This window comes from Monomorium pharaonis, chromosome 6 (assembly GCF_013373865.1).
Source record: "Monomorium pharaonis isolate MP-MQ-018 chromosome 6, ASM1337386v2, whole genome shotgun sequence".
In the NCBI taxonomy this organism is placed as follows: Eukaryota; Metazoa; Arthropoda; class Insecta; order Hymenoptera; family Formicidae; genus Monomorium; species Monomorium pharaonis.
In genome coordinates, this window is record NC_050472.1 from 20,664,398 (window position 1) to 20,688,178 (window position 23,781).

Consider the following 23,781-nt stretch of genomic DNA (forward strand, 5'->3'; position numbering starts at 1 on the left):
GCCGCCGATGATTGGCGGGATTAATTTTCGGTCGCGGCGCAATATCCACTTGCTAATTGTGCGGCGACACGAGCCGTCGTTAATATTTCTCCTCCCCCTCCCCCCTCCCCTCCCGTCCCGTAGACCGTCCGGTTCACGGCGCAAAACCTTCAATTCGCACAATTTATTTAAATTTACAGCCCCCTTTTTCTCACCATCGTAAAGTTTATTTATTGCCGCGTGTATATCGCCGGCGCGACGTGACGGCCGTTATTGACAGAAAATGAGCGTCATTAGCCTGTCCCGTTTGTACGTATTAAACGAACCGACGTGGCGTTACAATCGCGTTGCGTAACACCTGATAATATTACGATCGACGCGAACCGGTAATCGATCAGCGCGGTAAAATCGTTTTCGCGAGGGCGAGGGTTTAAAAAAAAGAGGGAGAGGGGGGGGAGGAGGGCAAGCGCGATTCGACTCGTTCCCGATCGATAGGACGCCGCGTCGCGATATAAAATCGCGAAACGACGTCGTAAAACGCGAAGGGAGACCTTTACTCATGGTAAAAATCTCCGGGAAAACCGCGTGAAACCGACGTGGCGACGTGAGAGAAGGGCAGACGAGGAAAGCGAGAGTGGAGAAGCCGTAAAAAACACCTCGAGTATACTGATCGCGGGAACCAGACGATCGCCAGACGGCGACTACGTTTCCGAGATGACGACCGTCGAGCTGTCGAATTTTTGAAAACCGCACGCGGGACGATTCCAGAACGAAAGCAAATCAGATATTTACACGGGCGTTACTCTTCTTAAAAAATTTTGATTTTTCTCTCTCGCATAGTTTCTCAAAGATACTGTCCAATAAAATGAAAGATTTTTGAGGTAAAATACGCTCCGGAGACGCAAATAAGTAATGCCACTCATTATTATTCGAGCCAGGATTTCACGGTAATAATACTATCCGACTCCTATGAATTCTGTAAATTCCATCGGATTTATTTGGTAGACCGAACAAATTATTTGCAGGATCGGCATCATTTATGTAACGTCTAATGTAGTACACAGAGGACAGAGAGGACATTGCAAAATATATGAATCGGCTAGCGGTGAGCGAAAGGACCCGTAGACCATTCTATTACGATTGGTAAATCTTTTTTTTTTTTTTTTCATTTCCGATGGAAAAAATGTGAAATATGACAGTCGGGCGGGACGACCCCCCTTCGCCAGGAATTCCCGTTGCATCCCCCCCCTCCGCTCTCTCGCGAGTCTGCCACCCTTTCTTTTGCACCGACACAGAAAACTCCAACTTTTAATTGACCCCGAACTCTTCGACACGTCGTAACCTATGTCGAGAGCACGATGTAACAGAGAGAGGTCTAGCCGCGCGTTCCAGCACGTTTCCCGTCCCGCATTTGCACAACGTGCTTTGATTCCGCGCCGAGAATAAATGGCTCTAATTGAATCCCCGCTTATTCATGAATGCTGAAGTACACCACCGTGTAATATGCATTAGGGCATTCCGAAATTACTTTTCCCCCCGGACAACAATTCCGCTATAATTCCGCCTAAAAGCGGCGATTGTTTCGACACATTCTGTTATTCCTAATTATCCTTTCGATATTCAATCTCCAGCTCTATCGATTTAGCAAGAATAAACTGTTCCCTCTTCCCCTACGTTATTAAGACGCAATCGCGGGGCATTAATACTTTATTATTAATGTAGAATACGGAGCGGCACGGTTTAACGAACCTCGAGGAATGAAGTATCACGCAATCATATTACGTACGCATATATTTGATAGAGCGGACTGATTTCCGTCTGTATGTCTGTTTACGTGGAACAGTCGGATTTTTATCGACCTGTTTACGAGCCGATTCTACCGCTCCGAATACGAAATGCAATCCCTTTCCTCGTATGTGCGCTCGCACGGGAAGAAATAGGAGCTCGAGAGAGGAAAGCAGGTACAGCAGGTTTGTTATTAAAAAAGAATAACGCGCGCTTTTCCCGCGTCCTCTTTTACTCGCGGGATATTTCATTTGTACATTACAAAGTAACACGAGATGGGACACGATCCTCTTGCCGCGGCGGCGTAGGAAGTTGTCTGTAAAATTATTACGAAAGTTATCCTTCTCCCCCCCTCCCGATATATTTTCGCCCCCAAAAAAGTCTCATTAACTCGCCAGAGGACGGAAGTTCAAGTAGCTTTTTATAATCCGGTTAAAACTAGCGTAATCCGATTCTTCGCTTTAACGATTTGGATGAAAATGTGTCTCTTAGTATCAGAGGAGAGCACAGATCGTGAGGTAAGTGAAAGCCGCCGGTGTTGCGTTAACGCGTTCGCCTCCGTCGCGTTACGACGGCGCGTCGCGAGAGACGTTCGGGAGAATGAAGGAAGTGCCGCCTCGGATTTTTACTTACCCGCGCGAGGATGCTCAATGATCATTAAAGTCATTCATCGGTATCGTTAAGATTTCGAGGGACGGAGGAAGAGACACGTCTGGCGCAATCTTATCTTCTCTTAACGCTTCAATAACAATTCGCGATATTTTACGTTTAACGAATTTATACGTACGTATATATTTAGCTAAGAGCGTTCGCTTCGCAATTCCAATAAATTATCAGCCATAAATTATCAACCTTTCCATATTTTTTTAGATGAAAAATGATTTTTAAAAAAAGGGGAGGTAGAAATAAAAATTATTTTTTAAAACAAATCGCGAGGACTATCAATTTAATACGGGACATTAAAAAAGGTTAAGGTACAGACCGTTACGCAAAGATATTTCCCGATGTCTCGGGTGAATGAATGAAATCGCGAAGCTTATCTAACGGTTGATGATAAGACTACAGAAAATTACATTCGATCTTCATGAGATCGTCACGTGGGAGACGCGCCAGCCACTTTCACGGTCTCTCGAATTCGACTCGTCAAAATACTCGCCGGTCAAATAAATCATACGTCGTGCGCATTGCGACACGTCCCGTCTGCTTTGCCGTGCTGGTGTATATCGCGACGGATCTCCTGGAGGCTGCCGACGACGAGGAATTTCCAAACGAGCGACTCGCATTTACTTGACGAGCGAATACGATAATGAGGCGAGCGCAAGAGGGGGCCTTGAGGCTCCACGTCGTCCCACACACACACACACACACACGCACGTCCTCCACCTCCTCTACTGTTCGCGAGGCCCAAGATTTCGGCGTCATGCGATCCGTGCATTAACGAATAGTCGAGGGTCTTTGCGCAATTGCCAGGCCGACCAGGCTAATTTTAGGGCCCCGTCTAACGTCTCGAGCTTGATGGGCACGGAGCGCGAAAAATGTTCCGCCGATGAAAGAGAAATTTGGATTTGGGACACGCAATGTAACGATGACCGTGCACGCGGGATCGACGTGAATTCGAGCTCGCGGCGAATTAATAGAAGGTAAGAACAGGGAAGACGGAATTAGAGATGGTACGAGATATAACGGGACGTCGGAAAGTCACGGAAGTACACGATCATTTGGAAACGTCGGAAAATAGCAGCCATAGAAATAAAAGCCGAATATGTATCTTACATTCGAGAAATCCTGTTAAGTGACAAGTGATAAACCCAAAACGGGACTAATAAGTAAAGTAACGGGGGAGGGAGGGGGAAGGAGAAATATCGCAATAATAAATTTTGTTTTAATCGCTCGGTAAAAAACCAAGTTTTCGCGCTAACCGGACAGTGACGTAACGGTGGATGACGACGTGTCGGATATCGTTGCAATAATATTTGTCGCGGAGGCAAACGCGTCAAATTACAGGGCAATATCGAGGGAAATGTTGCAGGTGGTCGTGCAACTTTTTTTCCCCTCTCTGCCCCTCCCCCCCCCCCCTCCCCGTCCCCCATCCTCGCCCCTCCCGACAGGTTTGCGTTTCTCTATGGCATGAATCACTGACGAGAACCCGTCGATCCCGACGAGAATGGAAGGGTGGCGGGCTTATCTCGTAAATGGCCAACCTAGGCCGGTCAAGCGCGCGTGCCATTGGCAGTGAAAAACACGTATTGAAACGTGCCTCTCCTTTTACGAACGAAACCACCGATTGCTTAAACCTTTCCGACAAGGAGAAGAAGGAAAGGCAATGAAAGACACGACGATGGATTTGATTTATCCGGATCGGATTATTATCGATACTGCCTGGTAAGGAAAAAAAAAAAACATTCGCCTCGATCGAGTTCGATGTTATTTTCCCCGTATATTCGATTCATTTCGGTTTATTATTTTCTTCAAAAATGATGGAATAAGAGTAGAATAAAATCTAATATTTCCTAAGAAGCGTGCCCCATTTAATTTTTATTAAATCTGTGCACGTGATATCAACATGAATTCTTAATCTTTTAGACAAAGTATATGTCGCACACATGCACACAGCACCCGTATGTGTGACAAAAAGAGCTATCTTTTTGTATGTTAATACAAGCCACGCGTGTCCGCCATTTATAAATATTCAAGTCGTGAGAAAGAAAGAAAAAATTGACAAACTGAATTAAATGGATTAACAGGTAAAAAAAAATAAGGTTCCAAATGTAAAAAAAAGGATGCCCACGAGAGAGCAGCCCGCGGTACCGACCCGCCGATAAATTCAGGCTCGCTCGTGTTATATTTTTTTTCTTTTGCTCGGTGCAGTGTCCCTATTCTTTTTCTTTGGCTTTTTCTTTCGCTCCTAATCGGCGATCTTACGTCACGCATGCAGTCACAACCGGTTCCCGGCCCGACGGTTAGGTCTTAGGAAGTGTTTGCATCTGACGCGAGGTCGCGAACAGACACCAACAGACACCAAGGCAAAGCGGGACAGGCGCAGTCCCGGCTGAGGCACCGCGTGATTTAACCTGCCCACGATGATCCCAATTTTTCAGGTAAACAACTCCTCGATCTCCGTCTTGATTCACAATGGTGATATACGGAGGTGTCCCGGACGTTAATCATTTATGCGTAATTACGTATTCTCTCGCAGATTCGCTCCTTTCTCGGCGAATTTTCGAACGACGATCTTTCCTCCTAATTCGTTTCCAGCATTAAATATTTTAGTGGTAAATTTAATTAATAAGCAAATCCGTTAAAACCTCCCAAAATTGTTCATAAAATTTAATGCCACGGGACATAAAAACTTTGCGCGAGCTTTTCATTTATATTAAATGTTGCCTTTTCTCCACGTTAATATCGCATCGTCTTGATTCTATCCTAATTCTACAGCAATTACGTGTGTAGAATAACCTTCATTAACGGCTAATGATTGAAATAGTAAAGTGGAAACGCCAATCTGCGGACTGCGTCCAAGTATACGAGAGGGTAAGGAGACATACACAGAGACTCACCTTTCTGCAGCTGACCATGGTCCGCGTTCATTTTCGCCTGCAACAGAAAGTGCTGCGCTTCACCAAGTAGAATTAGCACGACGGCCGTGTATATGAAATAGACCACTAAAATATTTCGAAGTGGGTTGTCTCACCTCGTAACCTTGTTTCGCGCCCCGGCCGCCACCCCAGTAGTCGCTTTCCTTGTCGTGCGGGGCGCATTGCTGCAACAAAGAGAAGGAAGTGTTCCTAATTAGTTTCAGCAGGTGTCTCCATCGACTTGCAATTGGCCAAATTAAATCATTTATTAAATTAGGAACGCGAAATCTACGAAATACGAAAACGTGAACGGAGGAAAGGAGAGATTGTAACTAATATTTTTTTTTGCTAAAACATTTTTCACTTTTAAAAAATACATTTTATTATAAATATTCAAATATATTAAAAAACTGTCCTTGTAGATTTATTTTCGATTTTTTGTTAAAACTTGTATTATTTTAACGTGATATGAGATAGTTATTATTATTATTGCTCTTATTATGGAGAAACAAATTCTTGATATACATATGTGCGCCTTTATTTCGTTCGTTACAAATCATTCGACATTTCACTAATGAACCAGAAGCGAGATTAATTATCCGAGCCACCTTGCGATGGTTCAATAGAGTGGCGCGCATAGGGCGGCCACAAGAGCCCTATCGAAAGATGACCCCGTTTCCCTTCCCACGACCCTTCAAGCCACATCCATCCCCCCCGGCATGACCTTCCGCATCTCGACGGAACTCGCGGCAGGTCGCTTACGCCTCCCCGAGAATTCGGAAAGGACTGAGCCCCGTAAACTACGAAAGTTCGAACTACTTTCCTACCGAGTTTCTAAAATATATAAGACGTTCTGTGTACTTTTCTCAAAGTTGTAATAAAAATAATATCTTCCCGTACGTAATATCAATTTTCAATTATATAAAAATATCCACACTGCTGTGTGATATAAAAGCAGCTTTTCCGTGCATCGCGAAAAACATGTTGTCCGTATCTGGAAGATCAATAAATGAATGAGAAAATATATTTAAAACGTCGTGAATGCCGCATAAGTATCATATTTTATATCACTCACTAATAATATATAATAAAGAAAGATACGATGACGGCGAATCAAAATGACCATTGAACGCATCTCGCGTGACTCATGATGTAATTTGCATATACATTTACTCTTGCCACATTCAAATTTAAGATGTGTCTGATAATATTATGTAAATACAGGCGCTACGAAATGTCTCATATGAACGAAAAATCTTCTATTCATGGCGCATGATATTGAAAGGGATATTTATGCCGATCTACGTCTTTACGGCGGCCTCGTAAATATAACCGGAGGTCAAGAAGTCACCATCGAGTCGACAAGTACTGGATACAGACGGCGATATGGACCGAATCGTGGCCACGAAAAGGGGACAAAGATCGTGTGTACCCGTCCTGAAGAAGGGTCGATGGTAGCCCTTCGCGCTACAGGTGGCTCGTCAAACGATCCGATTCCGCTGGAACCCGCGTAAGCTCGCCGGGATAGGGCAAAGGTACGCGTTCGTGGGATCAAGAATGTGGCCTGTCGATGATGACCCCAAGCGAGATCTCGCGATCTCCACGGGGATCGGTGACGTGGGACGAACGACGAGAGAGATGGAGAAGGTGCTTACAAACACATGGAGCTTTTCGATCTACGGCGGAAGTCCACGGGATGATTCGTGTCTATTTTAAAGCCGGGAAACCAAAGTGGATGGAAGACGCATACGTTCGAATAGCAATCGACTTTGCTGGGGGAACAGGAGAGACGGTTAGGAGCTGAGGTGCAAGGGGAAAAATCTCGTTCCTTAAACTCTCAATCGTGTGTTGCCAGATGGCAGCTATCTAGAGACAGCCATTCTAAAATCAGGATCTCCACCAGATGATGCTGAAATAACCCGTTCATGTAAGAAAACGGAAGGAATCGATATTTAATTGGCTGCTTGGAGTTTACTCGGCTGCCTGCTTAACCAATGTATTTACGTGTACATACCGCGGAAATCGATTAAGCTGCTCTTCATGATTACTAGCAACCAGTGTAGATTATGTAATGTATGTATAACGCGGGAAGTGTGATCTTTAATAAATCTTTTATTTGTTCTCTTTCGTGTGCAGGTAGAATATATTATTTTCAAGTAATTCTTAAGTAAAATAGTAACGCACAAGAACGATGTGGAAGAAAGTAGATTATAATATCGTAACTGGTACTCGTATTATTAATTGTACTGGCAGATATTAAGTAGCTTCGCTGAACCCACCGGTAAGATAAACATCGAGCTATATTATATTTTTACAAGGGAACATTTCAATACACACGAGAATATGTAGAAATCTAATTTCCCTTTATAAGTAATTTAGAAAATGTCTTGCCGTGCGAAAATGTGATTGTATGCCGCTGCTGGTATTGGAAATATCAAGGCAGATACACGTGATCAATCCAAATTGAATCCGGCAAGAGTTTGCAGTGTGTGTGAGTGCGCGCAACGCGGTTAAAATTCAGTTGGATAATTTCCATATCGGTATCAACGATACGTACTAAAGTGCTGTGTGTCCGGTAGCGAACCAGCTCGCCGAGCCCTTACGTCCAGCGCCCTACGTGCCCGACAGAGAGAAGAACGTGCCGGAGGCAGCTCTGGATTGGTAATCCAACCTACCTCGGCTCGCTCGAAGGGAAGATATAGAGAAAGAAGAAAAAAAAAAGAGACAAAAAAAATACATTTTAGCTCGCATCCAGGCACTGCAGCCAGTTTCACCCTCCCTCCCCCTCGCCCACCCCGTTCTACGCCACCCACTCTCAGCCTCCCTCTTCTCGTTCACCCCTCGGTCCTCCTTTTCCTCCTACATTCACAAGCTCCCTCTTTACGCCCTTCTTTATCTCGCCGTCTCTCCCTCTCGCGCATACTGCGAGCGTACGTGTGTATGCGAGTACGTGGTCGAGCCGATGGTCGAGAAGAGCGTCCCGATAGAAAAAGGACGCCGACGCTCGGCGTCGGTAGGTGGTCGGGTAGCTGTGAAAAAAAAATCAAAAAGATAGGAGCCGCAGGGGGGTGAGAAAGAGGGGGCGAGAGAGAGAGAGAGAGAGAGAGAGAGAGAGAGAGAGAGAAAGAGGCGGGGGTGAAAGGCAGGGAGAAATGAAAGAGAGGTGAGAGGGAAGCGCGAGAGGTGGACGAATGAGAGAAGGAAAAGGGCGGAGGATAGACGGGACGAGAGGGAGAGAAAGAGGGAGAGAGACCATGTGCGTATGTGGAACACAAGAGAGAGGGAGACGAAGCGGATGCTCGAGGCGATATTCCGATGGCGGGGGAGGGCGGCGCATGGGCAGCCGTTCGGAGAAGGGGGGAGGAAAAAAGGTGTAAAAAATGTCGAAGCCGAGGAAACGGGAGGAAAAAATCGGGCCGTCTCTGACGGAGCCGGCGGGGGTATGTGAGAGAGGGACGAGAGGGAGGAAGATGGAACGGCAACGAGGGGGAGCGAGAGGGAAGGGGTTGCGAGAGAGGAATCGGCGATGGTAGGCGAACGGAAGAAGGACGGCAGACAGACATAAGGGAGAGGAAAAATCGGAGGGGACGTTGAAAGAAGCGGGAGAAAAATCGAGAGCGCGCGAAAGACGAAGAGATAACAAGAGAAAGGGGGAGACGCGGCGGAAGGACGAGAGAAGGACGGACGAAGACGGAGAGTCGCGGGAAAGACGAGCGTAACGACGGGGGCGCGAGGGGAGGAAAAGGGAGAGAGGAAGAAGAAAAAAGGAACGTGGTCGAGAGAGACGGGCGGGGGGGAGAGGGACAGATGGATAAGAGAGAGGGACGGGTGAGAGCGGCAAAGGCGTGCGGAGAAGGGCGGCAAAGCGGTACCGAAACGGAAAAGAGGAAAGAAAGAGAAAGAGAGCGGCCCACACCGTGCACATGCGTGACCGTCCGTCCGCGTACGAGGCGGCGGGTATTGATCAGCCAAAGAGCGCCACGACGCCGGGCGTCCTTTTGCGAGCCTTGCTTTTTTCGGCGCAGCGCGGCGCGGAGCGGAGCGACGGGCGAAGGTGCACGGGAGTCGCGCGCCATTCGTAGGAGGAGGACGGCTAGAGAAGTCGATGGTTGAGGCGGCAGGAGAACGAGAAGGCGGCGGAGGAGGAGGAGGAGGAGGAGGAGGAGGAGGAGGTGATGGAGGAGGAGGAGGAGGTGGAGAAGGCGGGATGCAAGGAGTGCCACGACCTAGCCCAACAGACTAGCCCGGCGTGACGTCACTCTTTTTCTTTGCTCGGCGTCGCGACGCGGTGTCGCGCGGGACGACCGCGAGAGAGTAAAAAACTTTAGGATACAGAGGATGGTCCGGTCGACCCGTGCAAAACCCCCGTTTTTGCCGTGGGGCACCACGGCTCTCGGCGCGCGAATCATCGGGGGATGCATCGCGCGGTTTGTTTACCGCAACAGCGGATGCACGTGGCACGTGAGGCGGATGCTCGTGGCAACGCAATGACAAAAGAGAGAGAGAAAGAGAGAGAGAGAGAGAGCTCGGGATATTGCGATTCCTCGCCGTTCGCGAATCATATCCATTTGTCTAGTCGTTCGCAAGCGGGGGGAGATAATAAGGGACAGGAAAGTAGGGCAGTTTGTACTTGGCAAACGATTCGATTAAGATGAGCGAGTTATCACCGATTTCGTGACAGCGACAGCAATCGGTAGCCACAATTCTCACCTATTATGCAGATAATATAGCGTCGTTTATCTCCTAATGTGTTAAATGCAAATTACAGTAAATTGTTACGTTCACCGGCAACTACAATGTAGTCGCGTGGCGGGCAGAACGAATGGAAATGCTTACTATCGATTTAATACAGCCTTCCACTCCAAACAAGATGTAGTCATTTAAATTATGCATACGTAGCCCGTTCCAAGTCCAAATATAATAATGTCGCGAAGTACAACAGAAACTTAATAGATACTATTTCATTAGTGGATCTTTATTTTTATTCGCGTTATATTTCTCTTTCTGCTGGTCTCGTCTCATCACGATATGTTTTCGTAAAGACGAGACGAGCAGAAAGAGAAATATAATTCGTTAACGCGGATTAAAAATTGGTGAGATATCTTTCTTACGGCATCGGCCGTGGAAGAACAAAACTTATTATGCAGAAATGCGCACGAATGGCGCACGACCTATAAAAAGTTAGACCTCAAGTTTTTCCCCGTACACAAGCGAGTACCTACGTTTATCGCGCGCCGTTTCTACGGGAATGATTATTGCGCAAGTTGCACCATTGCGGTTTATAAGCCAGCCTCCCCCTCCCCCTCGTTCAATTAACTGCAAATAGATGCGAGGTAATCAGTGATATACGCTGTACTAGCGGCGAAATTCAACTCCAGTGTTAAGACTGACGGTCCGAATCTAAGTACTCGCTAAGTCTGAGAACCTGTCGCCCACAGAGTTCGACGACAGGGCTGTCTTGGAGGGCTTATGACCCCCATGAGTCCCAACGGGCGCGCGGAACGTCGAGAATCCAATGAGATACGCCGCACCCGGAGGTGAAGGAACGAACGTCCGCGGTAACCCAACCAGAAGCTCGGATTTCCACTCTGATAGAGCGGGACTGGAGATCGTCTCGTCGATGAACGGTCGACGGTTACTCGGTCCGATAGGACGCTGACAGCTGGTAAAACTCGGCCGTTCAAGGGTTACGCGGCACACGTGGCACACGTGGCCCTAAAGGAGGAAAAGAGAGGAATGAAAAGAGAGAGAGAGAGAGAGAAAGAGAACGAATATCCCGCACGTCAATAACAGCAATCCTCGAAAGGACGAGATACCAACGAATGCAAAGGAGTGACCAGCTCGTTGGCTTTGCAAACTCAAAGAAGATGAGTTTTAATCGTGCTAAATAATTTTATATGCAATAAAAAGCAATAGAATAAAAATTTGACATTTCAAGAAGAAATTCAAACGAATAAAGTTTGAGCGATATTTCAAAATATTAAACAAGTCGTGCAAGAAATATATTATCGCAATTTATTTGTATATCTCAAGATTGGCACAAAAGACTGGCATTTTTTGCAACACATACGTTTTATATATAAACGTCCTAAAAATCTCGGAAGAGAAATGTATACTCTAATAAATGTAAAGTCGAGTTCATTAAAACGAAAATATAATAGATGGGCTTAGTCGAGTTATTCAATATCAGAAATTAGGACATTAAAGTTATAAAAAAAAAATGAATCAATTATAAACTTCGTTATTCCAAATGGATTTTCCTCGGTAAGTATAAAATATAACGGATATCTAATTCCTTAATTATATCTACTTAATTAATTAGGTACTTAATTGTTTAAAATAACAAAGGTCACAATTCTTAATGCTGCTTAAGCATCTTTTAATTGCGAAAGTAATTTATATATAATTCATAGAGTTCATTTAATTTAATTGTAAAAATATACATTTCTGTTTCTCTCTCTCTCTCTCTCTCTTTCTCTCACACAGAAGGTGGGAAAGTTATTATAGAAAATTTTCTCAGCTACGCTGAAAATATTCACTGCCCCAAGTAAAGTATCTTCCTCCGCGCGACTTATCTCCGGTTAAAGACCCTCCGACGCCACTATTCATTTAAGAATATGCAAGACACACGTGTCTTCCCACAGAGTGTCAGTGGGACCATATCGCTTTCGTGGCTTTTTTTGTCCTTTAGGCCCAGAGCGAAGCGCAAGGGTGGCCAACAAGGCACATGTGGTCCATGACTCTCGTTTCCCTCCTGCCCTCGCACCTCATCCCCTGGTTTGGACATGCGGGTGTTGAGAGAGGAGGAGGGCGGGGGGGGGGAGAGGGAGGGTGCGGGTGAAGGGACACCGGGAGTGATAAAATTCAACAGTTGGCCCCAGATTGTTGGCGTTTCTCGCGCTTCTCGCTCTTTACGCGTCTGTCTTTCTCTTCCGTCGCCCGGCAAGCTACTGGGATACGCCGGTTTTGTTAACTGATCGCTGGAATTTTTTACTTCATTCGTCGGCTGTCCTTTAACCCTTCTTCCAAATTCGTGAAAATAAAGCCAGATAGATATTGAAGTTTTTTTTCTTTTAAGCAATAATTGAGAAAATCCAAACGTAAAACTGTTAAAATAATTATTTTTCTAAAGATAATCTCTTTAATGAGTAATCTTTGCTGCATAAATATGACCAGCGATAATAAATGTATCTGAAAACACGATGTTTCCATCTCAAACGTCTTTAGGGCATCGGAATATTAACCGAGTGACTCTTGAAGTGAAAGAGGATATACAACACTTCCTTAGTATCTTCAGAGTCCATAAAATTCAAGAACGAGCCGAAATCCTCCGAAACGGACGAGACCAGCCGCGATATCATCGTCGGCTGATAAGATCGCTGACCCAAATGGTGCGCGAGGGCGCGGAGACGCAGGGAGGGAGGGAGGGAGGGAGGGGCAGAACAGAGGCGGAGAGAAGAGATCTGACCCAGACGAGTTTTTCCGCCGGTTTCCCGGGGGTTTCCTATTTTTCCCGGTCGTAACGTCGAGCGGCGGGTCGGGTCTGCAGACAATTCGCAGTAAAATTTTTACAACCACCCCCGTCGATTCCGCCGCGACAGGGGTTGCGAGGAGCCGATAGGGGGTGAGCAGGGACGGGAGGAGTGGGGAAAGTAGCCGTGCTCCAGACGCGCGGAATGGCCGCGGCCTGGTCGCGGAAACCCATAAACCTATACGTCTGCCTGTCTACGTGTCCTACGACCTCCAATCTCCTACACCTCCTCCCCTTAGCCACTCCACCTGCATCTACCTACCGTTCCACCCTCTCCTGTCCCCCCCTTTCAACTTCTGCCACCGAATGCTGCCGCAGCGGAAAATATATCTCTCGTCGCTTCGACGTTTATTCCGTCATTTACCGTTACTTTTATCTCCGTCTTATTATCCCCGGCTCCCGCGTATATTTTTCGCATTTCATCGCTCGAATCGTTTGAAAGTCATACGTTTAATGAAATGGGTGAAAACCAACAGGTATAATAAAACTAATAATGTAAAATAATAATAATATAAATATGTAAACTCGACGAGATAATGTATGTAAAGGAAAATGGTTTTTCAGAAAGGAATATTTCTTTTGCACCGTAGAATAACTTTGTAACACATACGCATATGTAATTATATTTTATTAAAAATATTTGAGATTGAAGCAATTAGCTTTTTGAAAAATTGCTCATAGGCACAAAGTCATACTTTCTTTACTTAAGTTACTTACGAGTAATCCAACATCGCGTTCCGCGAGAAAATGATTTTCCTTTCTCCGCGTGAGACTTACGACAGCTTCACATCTCAAGAACGGCGTTAAACTCGCTCTTAACCCTTATAACTTCTTCCCCCCTGTAATGCTCATTATTATCGTGTCTCTCCTTTCGTTGGTACGATCTGAGGGTAACACGTGGCGACCGGCTTCGCCAGAACGTTCTGTGCGCGCGTGAGAGAAACACGGCGTTGGAATTTACACGTCCTCTCGTTTTACGTGTATACTACTAGGCTGAGCGAAGGATAAAGTTACGTTGCAGACACACAGTCGTAACGTTAATTATCATTAATACAACCAGACAGTAATAGCTCGTTCCTCCGTTAAAAATATCCTCGATTTTTCTTTATTTCCCGTATCAATATTCCGATTGCTAATACAATCGCCACGTTATTTTGTTTACGAACTGACAGAGGGGTCCGCATGTAGATGTAATGTAAATGTTGAAACAATCTCTTCGTATTCTGTTTCTAAGCCGCAAAATGGCACATTGTTTCCAGCACGAAGCTATCGATCGTAATAAAAAATTAATGCGAAGACTACACAGCGCCAAATGAACGATGGAAAAAAAGTATTTGCGTAAGCGTGTGATGACAGCGAGTGACAAGACAAAAAAATTTCAATTGTCTGCTTCGTATCAAAGACACGTCCAAACAATTTGGCTAAAAAACGAAAGAAAAAAACAAACGGAATTAAGAATGTAGACAATTTTATGTAGACAAAACCTTGTCCAAAAAAATTGTTCCGTTTTTTTATCAATATCACCGTGTATATGGTTCGAAATTAGTAAACAGTGTAAAATTCCACGATTATTCGATTAAAAGAGTTGTCCTCAAAATCATTCTTTGAAAAAAAAAAAAAAAAACTGAAAGAATTTCCGCGTCCACCATAAAAAGCTTCCGCGCGGCGGTGCAGAAAGCTCGCTTCGCGGAGAAGGGCGCCGGCGAGCGCGCGAGGAAAATTATTTGAAAGAGCCTCGCGGCTGTTCTCCCTTTTTTTTTTTCGGCGCTAGCCACGGGGTCGTATTCCGAGGGGCGGGAGGGCGAGAGGGGAGGGCCGGCACTTCCGGATACAACGCGGAGGCGTGCGCGAGGAAAGAGTACGTCGAGTGGCGCGTTACACTTATCCGCGTTGTAAAAACGGTGGGCGCGCGGAGGGTGAGCTCCTCGTCGAGGGGATATTCCCTCGCTCGGAAGAACCGTTTCGGCGCAGCGATACAGCGATGCGGTCGATGCGAGTCTCCCGCGTGCGGGCGAGAAATTGCCATTTTTCCAGCGTCGTCGCTCGAAAAAAATCGTGTGCCTACTCGACCGACAGTCCGCGACAATGGTCAATTGCGATTTTAACGGCTCTTTCACCGCTGCTCAACTTTACCCGGCGCGCCGCGCATATCAATTAGAACGTACGTAGATTATTCGCGAAAGTTCCACGAATGAATTATCATTAACGAGTTTATGAAAAAAAAAAAAAAATTGCGCACGCGCGTTTTACGCGCGAGATTTTTTTCTCGCGTTTCAAGGAAAGTTTCTCTCGCTTGCACTAACAACGCAATTTCCGTTTGTGGGAAATCTGAAAAAAAAAAAAAAAAATTGCAATTAACGCTAAAAGGTCCCAGGATACTTGAACGCTCTCGGAAATTCTACGAACCGTGGAAACACTCGGCGGTTTTCAAAAGGGCCACGTGACTCCCTTTAGGTCCAACTTTGCGTTTGACCGAGTTTTCCGGTTTGCATAAAGGGCGAACCGCTCGCGCACGTCGACATTACGCTGCGCCCCTTGAGCGTAATTTCAAAAACTTGATTTAAAAAAAACGCCGCGGCTATATATTTATTGATGCTAATCTAGCTGATTCTAAAAGGGGCTGATTTCTAAAAGGCAACTAACAAGTCTAGAAAACGTCAAATAATTCGGTATTTACCGTAATATTGTGGAATAAAAAGCATAAGCAACTTTTAATGCAATTGCGACAAATTAATAATTATATACATTACCCGTAAAATATAGGCAAATTTTATTATGGAAAAATATCGATATCTGAATAATAAGAATATTTATTATTCCGAAAGAATTTCATCAATAAAAATATGTCCCGCAAAATTTGTTGCGCTAACCAAAATATCTAGTTTCGATAGCGATAAAAAATGCATTCGTGAGAGAATTCTAGGATAGAATGAAATTCCACTTCTCGACGAAATATAGTCGATCGCTTTTCGACCGATCGTTCTTGACTGCGGCCACGAGGTCTGATAGCATCTTGAATGAAAATTCGTTGAGAAACGAGTCGCGTAGGTGAAGACGCGTCGAAATGAAATTCCTGAAGGGTCGATCTCTCTCTCTCTCTCTCTCTCTCTCTCTCTCTCTCTCTTTCTTTCTTTCTTTACAGCCACCCCTATTCACGGTAACCCTTTGCCCCAGTTTCCTCATCTATTCACGCGGATTAAAGTCGCAAAAAGAGATGAGAAACGGTAATGGATGAAACACCACAATACGAAAGACACAAAAAAAAAACAGAATTTTATTTTTCGTTTTTTCTCAAAATGTATGTATTTCCAAAAACAATTTTGAAACAATTTTTATACGTCAATATCTGAAAATTCTAAGAATATACTTCTATCTGTTCGATGCGTACAGGTAATATATTCTGCTATATTTTTTGTGACTTACAATTTATTGTATCTTGTTTTGTTAAGATTAAATAACATTGAAACGTATAAAATCATATCCCCAGTATTTTCAGAAATGTTTGGTTACGATCAGAACGCATACTTTTGATTTGAAGACGATTTCAATAAAAATTCTCTTTGATAAAGATGCATCGCCATCTGAAACGAAGTGTCTGGGATGAAACAGTCAATCGGTATTACGACCCTCTATTGGCACAGTGGGGCAAGGTAACCCTTCGTTTCTCGAAGTCAATGGTGCGTAAGTTACGAAATCCTTGTGGTTTCATTGAGAAAGCATTTTCAATGGATCGAGAATTATTTGCAAGTTAAATCTGGATTAGATCGATAAATCTTCATTACACGCGAAGGATTAAAGGAAAGCAAATATATTAAAATATTTACAATTTTAAATAATACTTTATTAAACGCTCAGAGTTCAACTGCTATTCATTACTATCGTTTACACTTCTTATCAAATACAAAACAGTAAATATATTTAGTAAGTATATTTAGTTTCATTGTATAAATAATAATTTATTATGTGATAAAAAATTTCTATTGTTGCAATTGTAAATTACGAATTTATTTCATAACTTTATAGTCCTTCGGATAATCAATCAATGAGATTGTCACATGTGGCGAATGCGGTCGCTTCAAAAGGAGATTGAAAGAAAAGGGACCGCTAGTAACCCTATAAGGTTAGAAGTCTCTTTTACGAGAGCCGGAGAACAACCCTTTGGCCTACTTCTCAAGGTCCATGGTACATGAGTTAAGGGACCGGCTGGTGTCTCTCGAGCTTTACGGGGCGAGAGCCATGCGAGAGCGACAGAGATCGACGAGAGAGAGAGAGATCGACGAGAAAGAGAGAGAGAGAGAGAGAGGCTGGAAAGGCGGCGAAGGAAGTAAAGGAGACGAAAGCGGAGCGGGGCGGACCGGTCGGGGGTGAGTAGGTCAAACTTTACGGTCCTGGCGTCTAGACGTCGTTGCGCCCCGTGCGCGGCAGTAAAACCGTTTTAAGGGGCTGTTTTACCAGCGCACTCAGCGCGCGACCTGCTCGATGGGGGGAGGAATAGCGGAGACGCTAAACCACCCCCGCCGTCCCGTTCCCGTCTCCTCTCAACCCCTTCCCATCCCGCGAGTTGCCTTTATCCGTCTACGCGCCTCTCTGCTTCTCGTACCACCCCCTCTACCCTTCTCTGCCGCCCGCTCGTCGGTGCATTCCCTGCATCCAGACGGGAAGGGGGGTAGGGGAGGAGGGGATGTGCAGCCACCGGAGGGTAACGGAGAGGAAGTAAAATTGCGACGAGCGCGAGGGATCGTCTATGGAAATCTCGCTCTCACATAGGGGCGGACAGGATGGAAAAAGTTGATTCTCGAATTTCTTGGCGTAATGTCGTTATGTCGCGACGCGCGTACGTGACCGCATCGCGACTACATGTCGCAAAAAAATTACACAACGAAATTCTGTCATTGCTAAACGTGATAATTATCGCGCAAAAGACTTGGAGGCCATGCGATCTCATTTTTTTTAGATTTATAGCAATAATTATAAAAATATCAAATATATTTTTGGCTCACATCAATAATAATAATAAAACACAATTGAGATATATATATATATATATATATATATATATATATGTGTCAAAATACATTTTTAAAAAATCTGTAATCTTTCAATTTTGCATATTAAATTTATCACATAAAATTATTTTACAATTTCCTCTTTCCAATTTACTGTAAATCCCGATAAGAAATATATAGATATATATGTGACAGATGAAATTCATGGATTCGAGAAACGAGGACGTGCACGATCATCGCGAGTAGGAAAATCAAAGGAACATACAACGATCATAGCGGAGCAACTGCACCTAAAGTGACCGACTCTCGAATGATTATTGTCAAAAATGTGCGGTATGCTCTGCTTGGCGGGCCTAAGACGCGCGCGGATGTCTCGAGAGGATCCTTCCTGTCCAGGAGGAAGCACTTGGCACTAGGCGACGCGGCGTTGCGCCTTATTCACGAGTAGACGAGAAGTAAGCGCGCGTAACAAAAACGACATCGAGCGGAGGAGGAGGAGGAGGAGGAAGGGAAGGAACAGCGTCGGAGCACAGACGGGCGTTTGTCTCGTGAATTTCTCACGGAGAGGAGCCGGCGTGGGCCGACCGGACCAGGGCACCCTTGAACAGGCCCTCCAGGAGAAACGGTGGCGGCGGCGGCTGCAGTGCGGCGGAGCATCCGACGCGAACGAGATCGGGAACTTCTAATGGCCGCGATGACGTTTTACGCGAGTCCTCCTCCACTCTATTCCCGACGACTACACGACACAAGTGGCTACTCGATTCCGGGCGTCGAGGGTGTCCTCGAAACGTTAAATATTTCTTGTACCGATTGCGGGACTCGGAAACGACTCTGCGTTTGACGCGAGCGAGCCGCGGCTCGGTGTATTAGTACGTGTCCGAGCGCGCGTCGCGCGCCTTTGCTTCTAAGGGAACGCATATATCTCGCATAAATGCGAAATATAAGATTTACGAGAGGGGGGAAATATGACGGAGAACGCTTTCGCTTTGCTTGCGCTTCAAGATTTTTAGCCTCAATGTGAAACCTCTTGAATTTTTTGTGCATCAAGAACGGCGATGCGCGGGATATCTTCTTTCTAGGGATAGAATTTATTTAATGATCCCTACGGTCTTTTTACGTATCGCCGTATACAAATTCCGCGCGTCCGTATCGCGAGCAACGAACACGCGAGAGAGCCCCGTTATTATATTTACAATTTTTTATTCATTCCCTCCCCCCCCCCTTCTCTGCGCAAGCATGCCGTTACACGGGAATTAATTGTAGGCCGAACGAGACGAAACACGCTCATCAAAGTACAACACGCGCGCGTACAACATGCGCCGACCTAACGAGAAATTATTTTCAGCATTGCGAAATTTAATAGGGGAATGGTGCTCCGTTTGATTCATCAATGCGAAGATATTATAAGATCAAAACTCTCGGGAGTAGGGTAAGATAGGGTACGATGAGAGGATGTGAGAGGATGGCCAATGACTATAATTATGAAAAACGTGTCCTCGTAATTATTTTCAAAAGATAATCGATATTTACTGTAATTTATGTGCGTATATTATTCGAAATAACAATATTGTGGATATTATATCACGTTTTTATTTTTGACTGCCTGCAAAGTTTTTCATGTGTTCATTAAAAATTGCCACAACGTCGAATAAATTACACTTGAGCTATCACAATTAACATCAGACATATAACAAAGGTAATGTAAGTTGTAATATGTGATTATCTTTTATTTTCCTTTCTTTTTTTTTAATATAATAAATGGTATAACCATTTTTCTCTCACAGTTTGGGTAAGATGGACACGACAACAATAATTAATAACGCATGTGCTTATGTATATTTTATAATATTTTAAATTTGATATTTTTTCAGTACTGACAATGAGTTAAACAGATGCCAAAACTTACATTTGTCATTTCCAAATAAAAAAATATGCGACAATATGTAGAAATAAAACTAAGAATGTAAAATTAAAAATTTTTTAATTTTTTTAATAATAATATCAAGTACATAAAATATGTAGTCAACTGTCCCACAATATTACGGCCACTTTTCCTCCAAAAGTTGTGAAAGGTGGCCCCAAAATGTTAATGTTTCAATATTTCAAGAGTATAAAATTTTTATTAAATATTTTCTCTTTAATGTCGATAGTGTTACGTGCTTTAAGCTTCAGTAAAGCAGAATACCAAACATTATTTAAAAAATAATAAAAATAAAGGTATGCTCTTTGCATTTCAAAAAACTATGGCCATCACACCCTAAGTCCGAGTTTACCCTAATTCCGAAAGCTTGTACGACTTGTAGCGGGGAGATTTTTCATTCGTCGGATCGCGAGCGACGCACAATTATTTTCGTACGCAACACGGCCGTCTGTTAATTACTTCGATCTATTCCTCTACGAATTCTTCATGTAATGAATAACGGGAGTCAAAATAAATGAGAGACCGTCGCTTCCGCAACCGTACGAGGCTCAAATTGTACTATAATGACGTACGGTCGGCCGAATCCCGGAGCCACAAGACGCGTGTGTACATACGTCGATTGATTCGCGCTTTTTATTTCCGCGCGCGCGACGGCAAGAGGCGGCCGATCTCGTTCGCCGATCTTCGCGCTGCAGGCAGGTGCCGAGGAAGGAGAATGTAGCACCTGCTGCCGCGAAGCGCGGCGTAAAATGATACGCGCAAACGCGCGCGATTTCACTCGCAGATGGTTTTAGCATTCGGATTTAGCAGTAGGATTTCGCTCGGCGCTGATAATCGAACGATCGTCGAAACGAGACGCGAGTGCTTTAATACGCCGCTGATTTATGCTGAGGCAAACAGACAGTGGTTCGTATAACGCGCCGGTTAAATCTCCCATTCGCGCAAAATCTCATTAGTTTTTGATACGATAACGTGATCATCAAGTGGCCTTTCCACCGGTGCTCGAAGCCTGAATTAACTTTGAAACGAATCGAGGACATTGATGCAGTTTTAATCGCCATTCAACGGTTCGCCAAAGCTTCATTTTCGGAATGATTTTCAATGTGATTTATATAGAAACGAAAATGATGCACGTGCTATATTTTGCCTATTTCTGCAAATCTTTATTTAAGTCCACGAAACAATGCGTCGATATTAAATAATAAAATAACAATGGCGGTATATGTATAAATCTCTAATGTAATTCTCTAGTCTTATTGTAGACTGTATTTCAGTATTAATAAATAATCTGAAATGATTCTTAATCTTCATTAAATGATCTCTTAATTTTTTAAGGAAACTGTAAATCATAAATTTGCGGAGCAATTTTGTTAAACTGTATAGTAGCATGAAACTTGAAATTTTACCAAATTCTTTTTTTAAAAAACACATTTACAATATATCTTGATAGCGCATTTTTGAATGTTTGTACTCTGTGACATAAACTTTGGTAAAATATGATAATTATGATAACGTTACGTGATCATCAAACGGTTCATCGATCTTTATTGCATGAAAAAGATGGCTTCGCAAATTGTCACCCGATTTTTTTCACACAGAGAGAGAAACGGTCGTCGCCTCGTTACTCGCGCTGATTGATCGATGATCATTGAATCTGTATTAGAAACATCCGAGACGTTACGAAAGGATTATCTCAGGGGGGGAAAGGGGGAAGGGAGTCAGGTAGCCGGGATGGTATTTATCCGTGTCATCGGCCCAGCTTTAAAACTTTTCATCCGTGTCGAGAGCAACTTTTCGTACTACAGATTGAATTATAGAAGTTTGGGTTACATGAAAATGTATGTGACATATATAATATTGAGAATTCCGTGGGACGTGAGAGACGCCACTACAATCGGTTGTATTAGTTTGACGTCATCATATATTAACGCTGTTTTCAACGAAAGATAGCGATCAATCACAAGTTACCGAGCTTCAAAAATGTATGTACGCTGCCCCCCCCCCCCCTTCACAATACCACCCTTCCTCTCTTCGGAACTATCGAGATCTACTTTCCTGATTCTTTTTTCATCCGTAAGCCACGGAAATGACCGTAATAGTTCGCGCAGTGCCATAAACTTTTAACGGAAGATAAGAGGAGCGCAGTCCTGTTTGTTATTATTCGGAGGAGACGTTTTTACGACTTACGCGAATGTCTTTCTGTAAATATTAGGAGGAAGCGTTTCGCTATTGTACGTTTCTTCAAAGTGCAGCCCCGGGTTCTGCGATGTGCGGCGCTTCCTTTTTCTCACTTTTCTTCCTGACTCCCCCCGCCCTCCGCCCCGGTGCCGCTACCCCTTCGGTAGAGCGCCCCCTGGTCGTCTCCCCCCCTGCCCGCCTGCCCTTTCCCCATTCTGCCGCTGCTCCTTTTTCCGGGTCGAATATCGATCCTGATATTTCTCCTTGGTTTTTTTCTTCCTTCGTACGCTCGTCATTTCCAGGCGTTCGTTCTTCCCTTTTCACCATGTAGCCAGAAGAAGTTATATTCCACGATCTTTGGAATAAAATATTATCTTTTGTTCGAGTTGGCTCGCTCTCTCGCGAAATTTTTTCCTACTCTTATAATATTAATATAGTAAACGTTAAATAGAGCTTTGAAAATTGTCCTTTAATAAACTAATGATGAATTATTTTATCCATTCCATTACTTACGTCCATTTCATCCACACATCATTTTCCGGTGTTTTCACTTTAAATATATAAATAAAATATTATCTTATTAGTTCCGCGCGTCGTGATTATCGTTATTGTAGCTGCACAACGTACGCAACATATTACTACACGAGTTATCAACGAATATTGCAATATTATTTTTGCTTTTTATATCGTGATTTTTTTCCTCCTTAGCAACTAAAAATTTGTTCTTTCCAACTTAATTTTATTCGCGGTGAACTCTCTGTGCAGCCCGATGCAACGTTTCAAAAACTTTATTTTAATTAACCTTTTTCGATCACGCTCTAAATGTATAAAAATACATATGAGACGAAAGAGGAACTCGAATAAGCTACGATGCTCACGTCCATCGCCACTCGACGGGAAGAAAGATAAGGTTTCTTTATAAAATGAACATTATACGGATCAAATGATTCACATACTCTCGGCGCATTAGCCAATACAGTAAAATAATTTTCCAACGGCACTGCATATTCGATCTTACGCGGAATCGGCTAATGCTTAATATTGATATAATCCGCGAAAATAATGGATTCATCCGTCTAGACGAACGGCGAATATCTCCATAATATTTTCCAGGCAAGTATTGAAAATCTCATTTTATCGTCAGCATACTGTCGTTCCTCAAAGCCCCCGGCTCGCCTTCCTCGATTTCTTCCTTTTTCCACCTTCGTTCTTTCCCGCCCTTCTTTTTTCCGCAGTTCAATATCGATCCCGGACTGTGTTTTTCCTTTTTTTTCTATTTCTACGAGTGCCGCCCTTTTTCCTACCCTTTCCCGCTTTCATCGGACGAAGAACGAACCCGCGACTTCCTCCGCTCTCTGTGTGCGGTCGGTACTTTATAAAAATATTCTCGATTGCTCTGCAGTATCGAAGGAATCGCCCGTCGTGCACCGGTCGTCCGCAGGATAAAATGACGTTACTGAAGGCGATGATCTTAGGCTGAGAGCCGCACTTGAAGCTTGTATTCTCGAGGACAACACTCGACGGGCAGAAATCCCGGATGCACACAACTGAGAACCATTGCCCTTAATTCTGCAGTCTCTGAGAGCTTTGACGCCAATAGAAACTTTGAAGAATAAACAGCTTCCAAGGGGAGACGCAACTTTACACATCATAACACACACACACACACACACACACACTTTAATACAGAAATAATGCGCTTTCTCTCTCCTTCCTAATGCCTTGCTCTCCCTTTCTATCTTTTTGTTATATTTTATGTATAATATAATAAATATATTTTTTAATCACAAAGAATCTGTATTTCCT

The 23,781-nt window shown here is 44.0% G+C and overlaps 1 protein-coding gene and 1 long non-coding RNA gene across 4 annotated transcripts in view; one reads left to right on the forward strand and one right to left on the reverse strand.

Moving 5' to 3' along the window:
* The window catches only part of LOC118646386, a 98,226-nt gene extending 74,460 nt beyond the window's left edge, over nt 1-23,766 (forward strand). The window contains exon 2 of the long non-coding RNA XR_004963925.1: nt 23,378-23,766. This is a non-coding gene — a long non-coding RNA (uncharacterized LOC118646386). The remainder of the gene's footprint in view (nt 1-23,377) is intronic.
* LOC105836319 (zinc finger protein rotund) overlaps nt 1-23,781 on the reverse strand; it is a 161,433-nt gene that overhangs the window by 73,030 nt on the left and 64,622 nt on the right. For 2 of the 3 annotated variants that reach the window (XM_036289099.1, XM_028190516.2), the window contains exons 3-4: nt 5,456-5,524; nt 5,322-5,373 (exon numbers count right to left, since the gene is read on the reverse strand). In XM_036289099.1, the coding sequence (XP_036144992.1) occupies nt 5,322-5,373; nt 5,456-5,524 (121 nt within the window). The remainder of the gene's footprint in view (nt 1-5,321; nt 5,374-5,455; nt 5,525-23,781) is intronic. The other variant, XM_036289098.1, reaches the window with a different exon arrangement.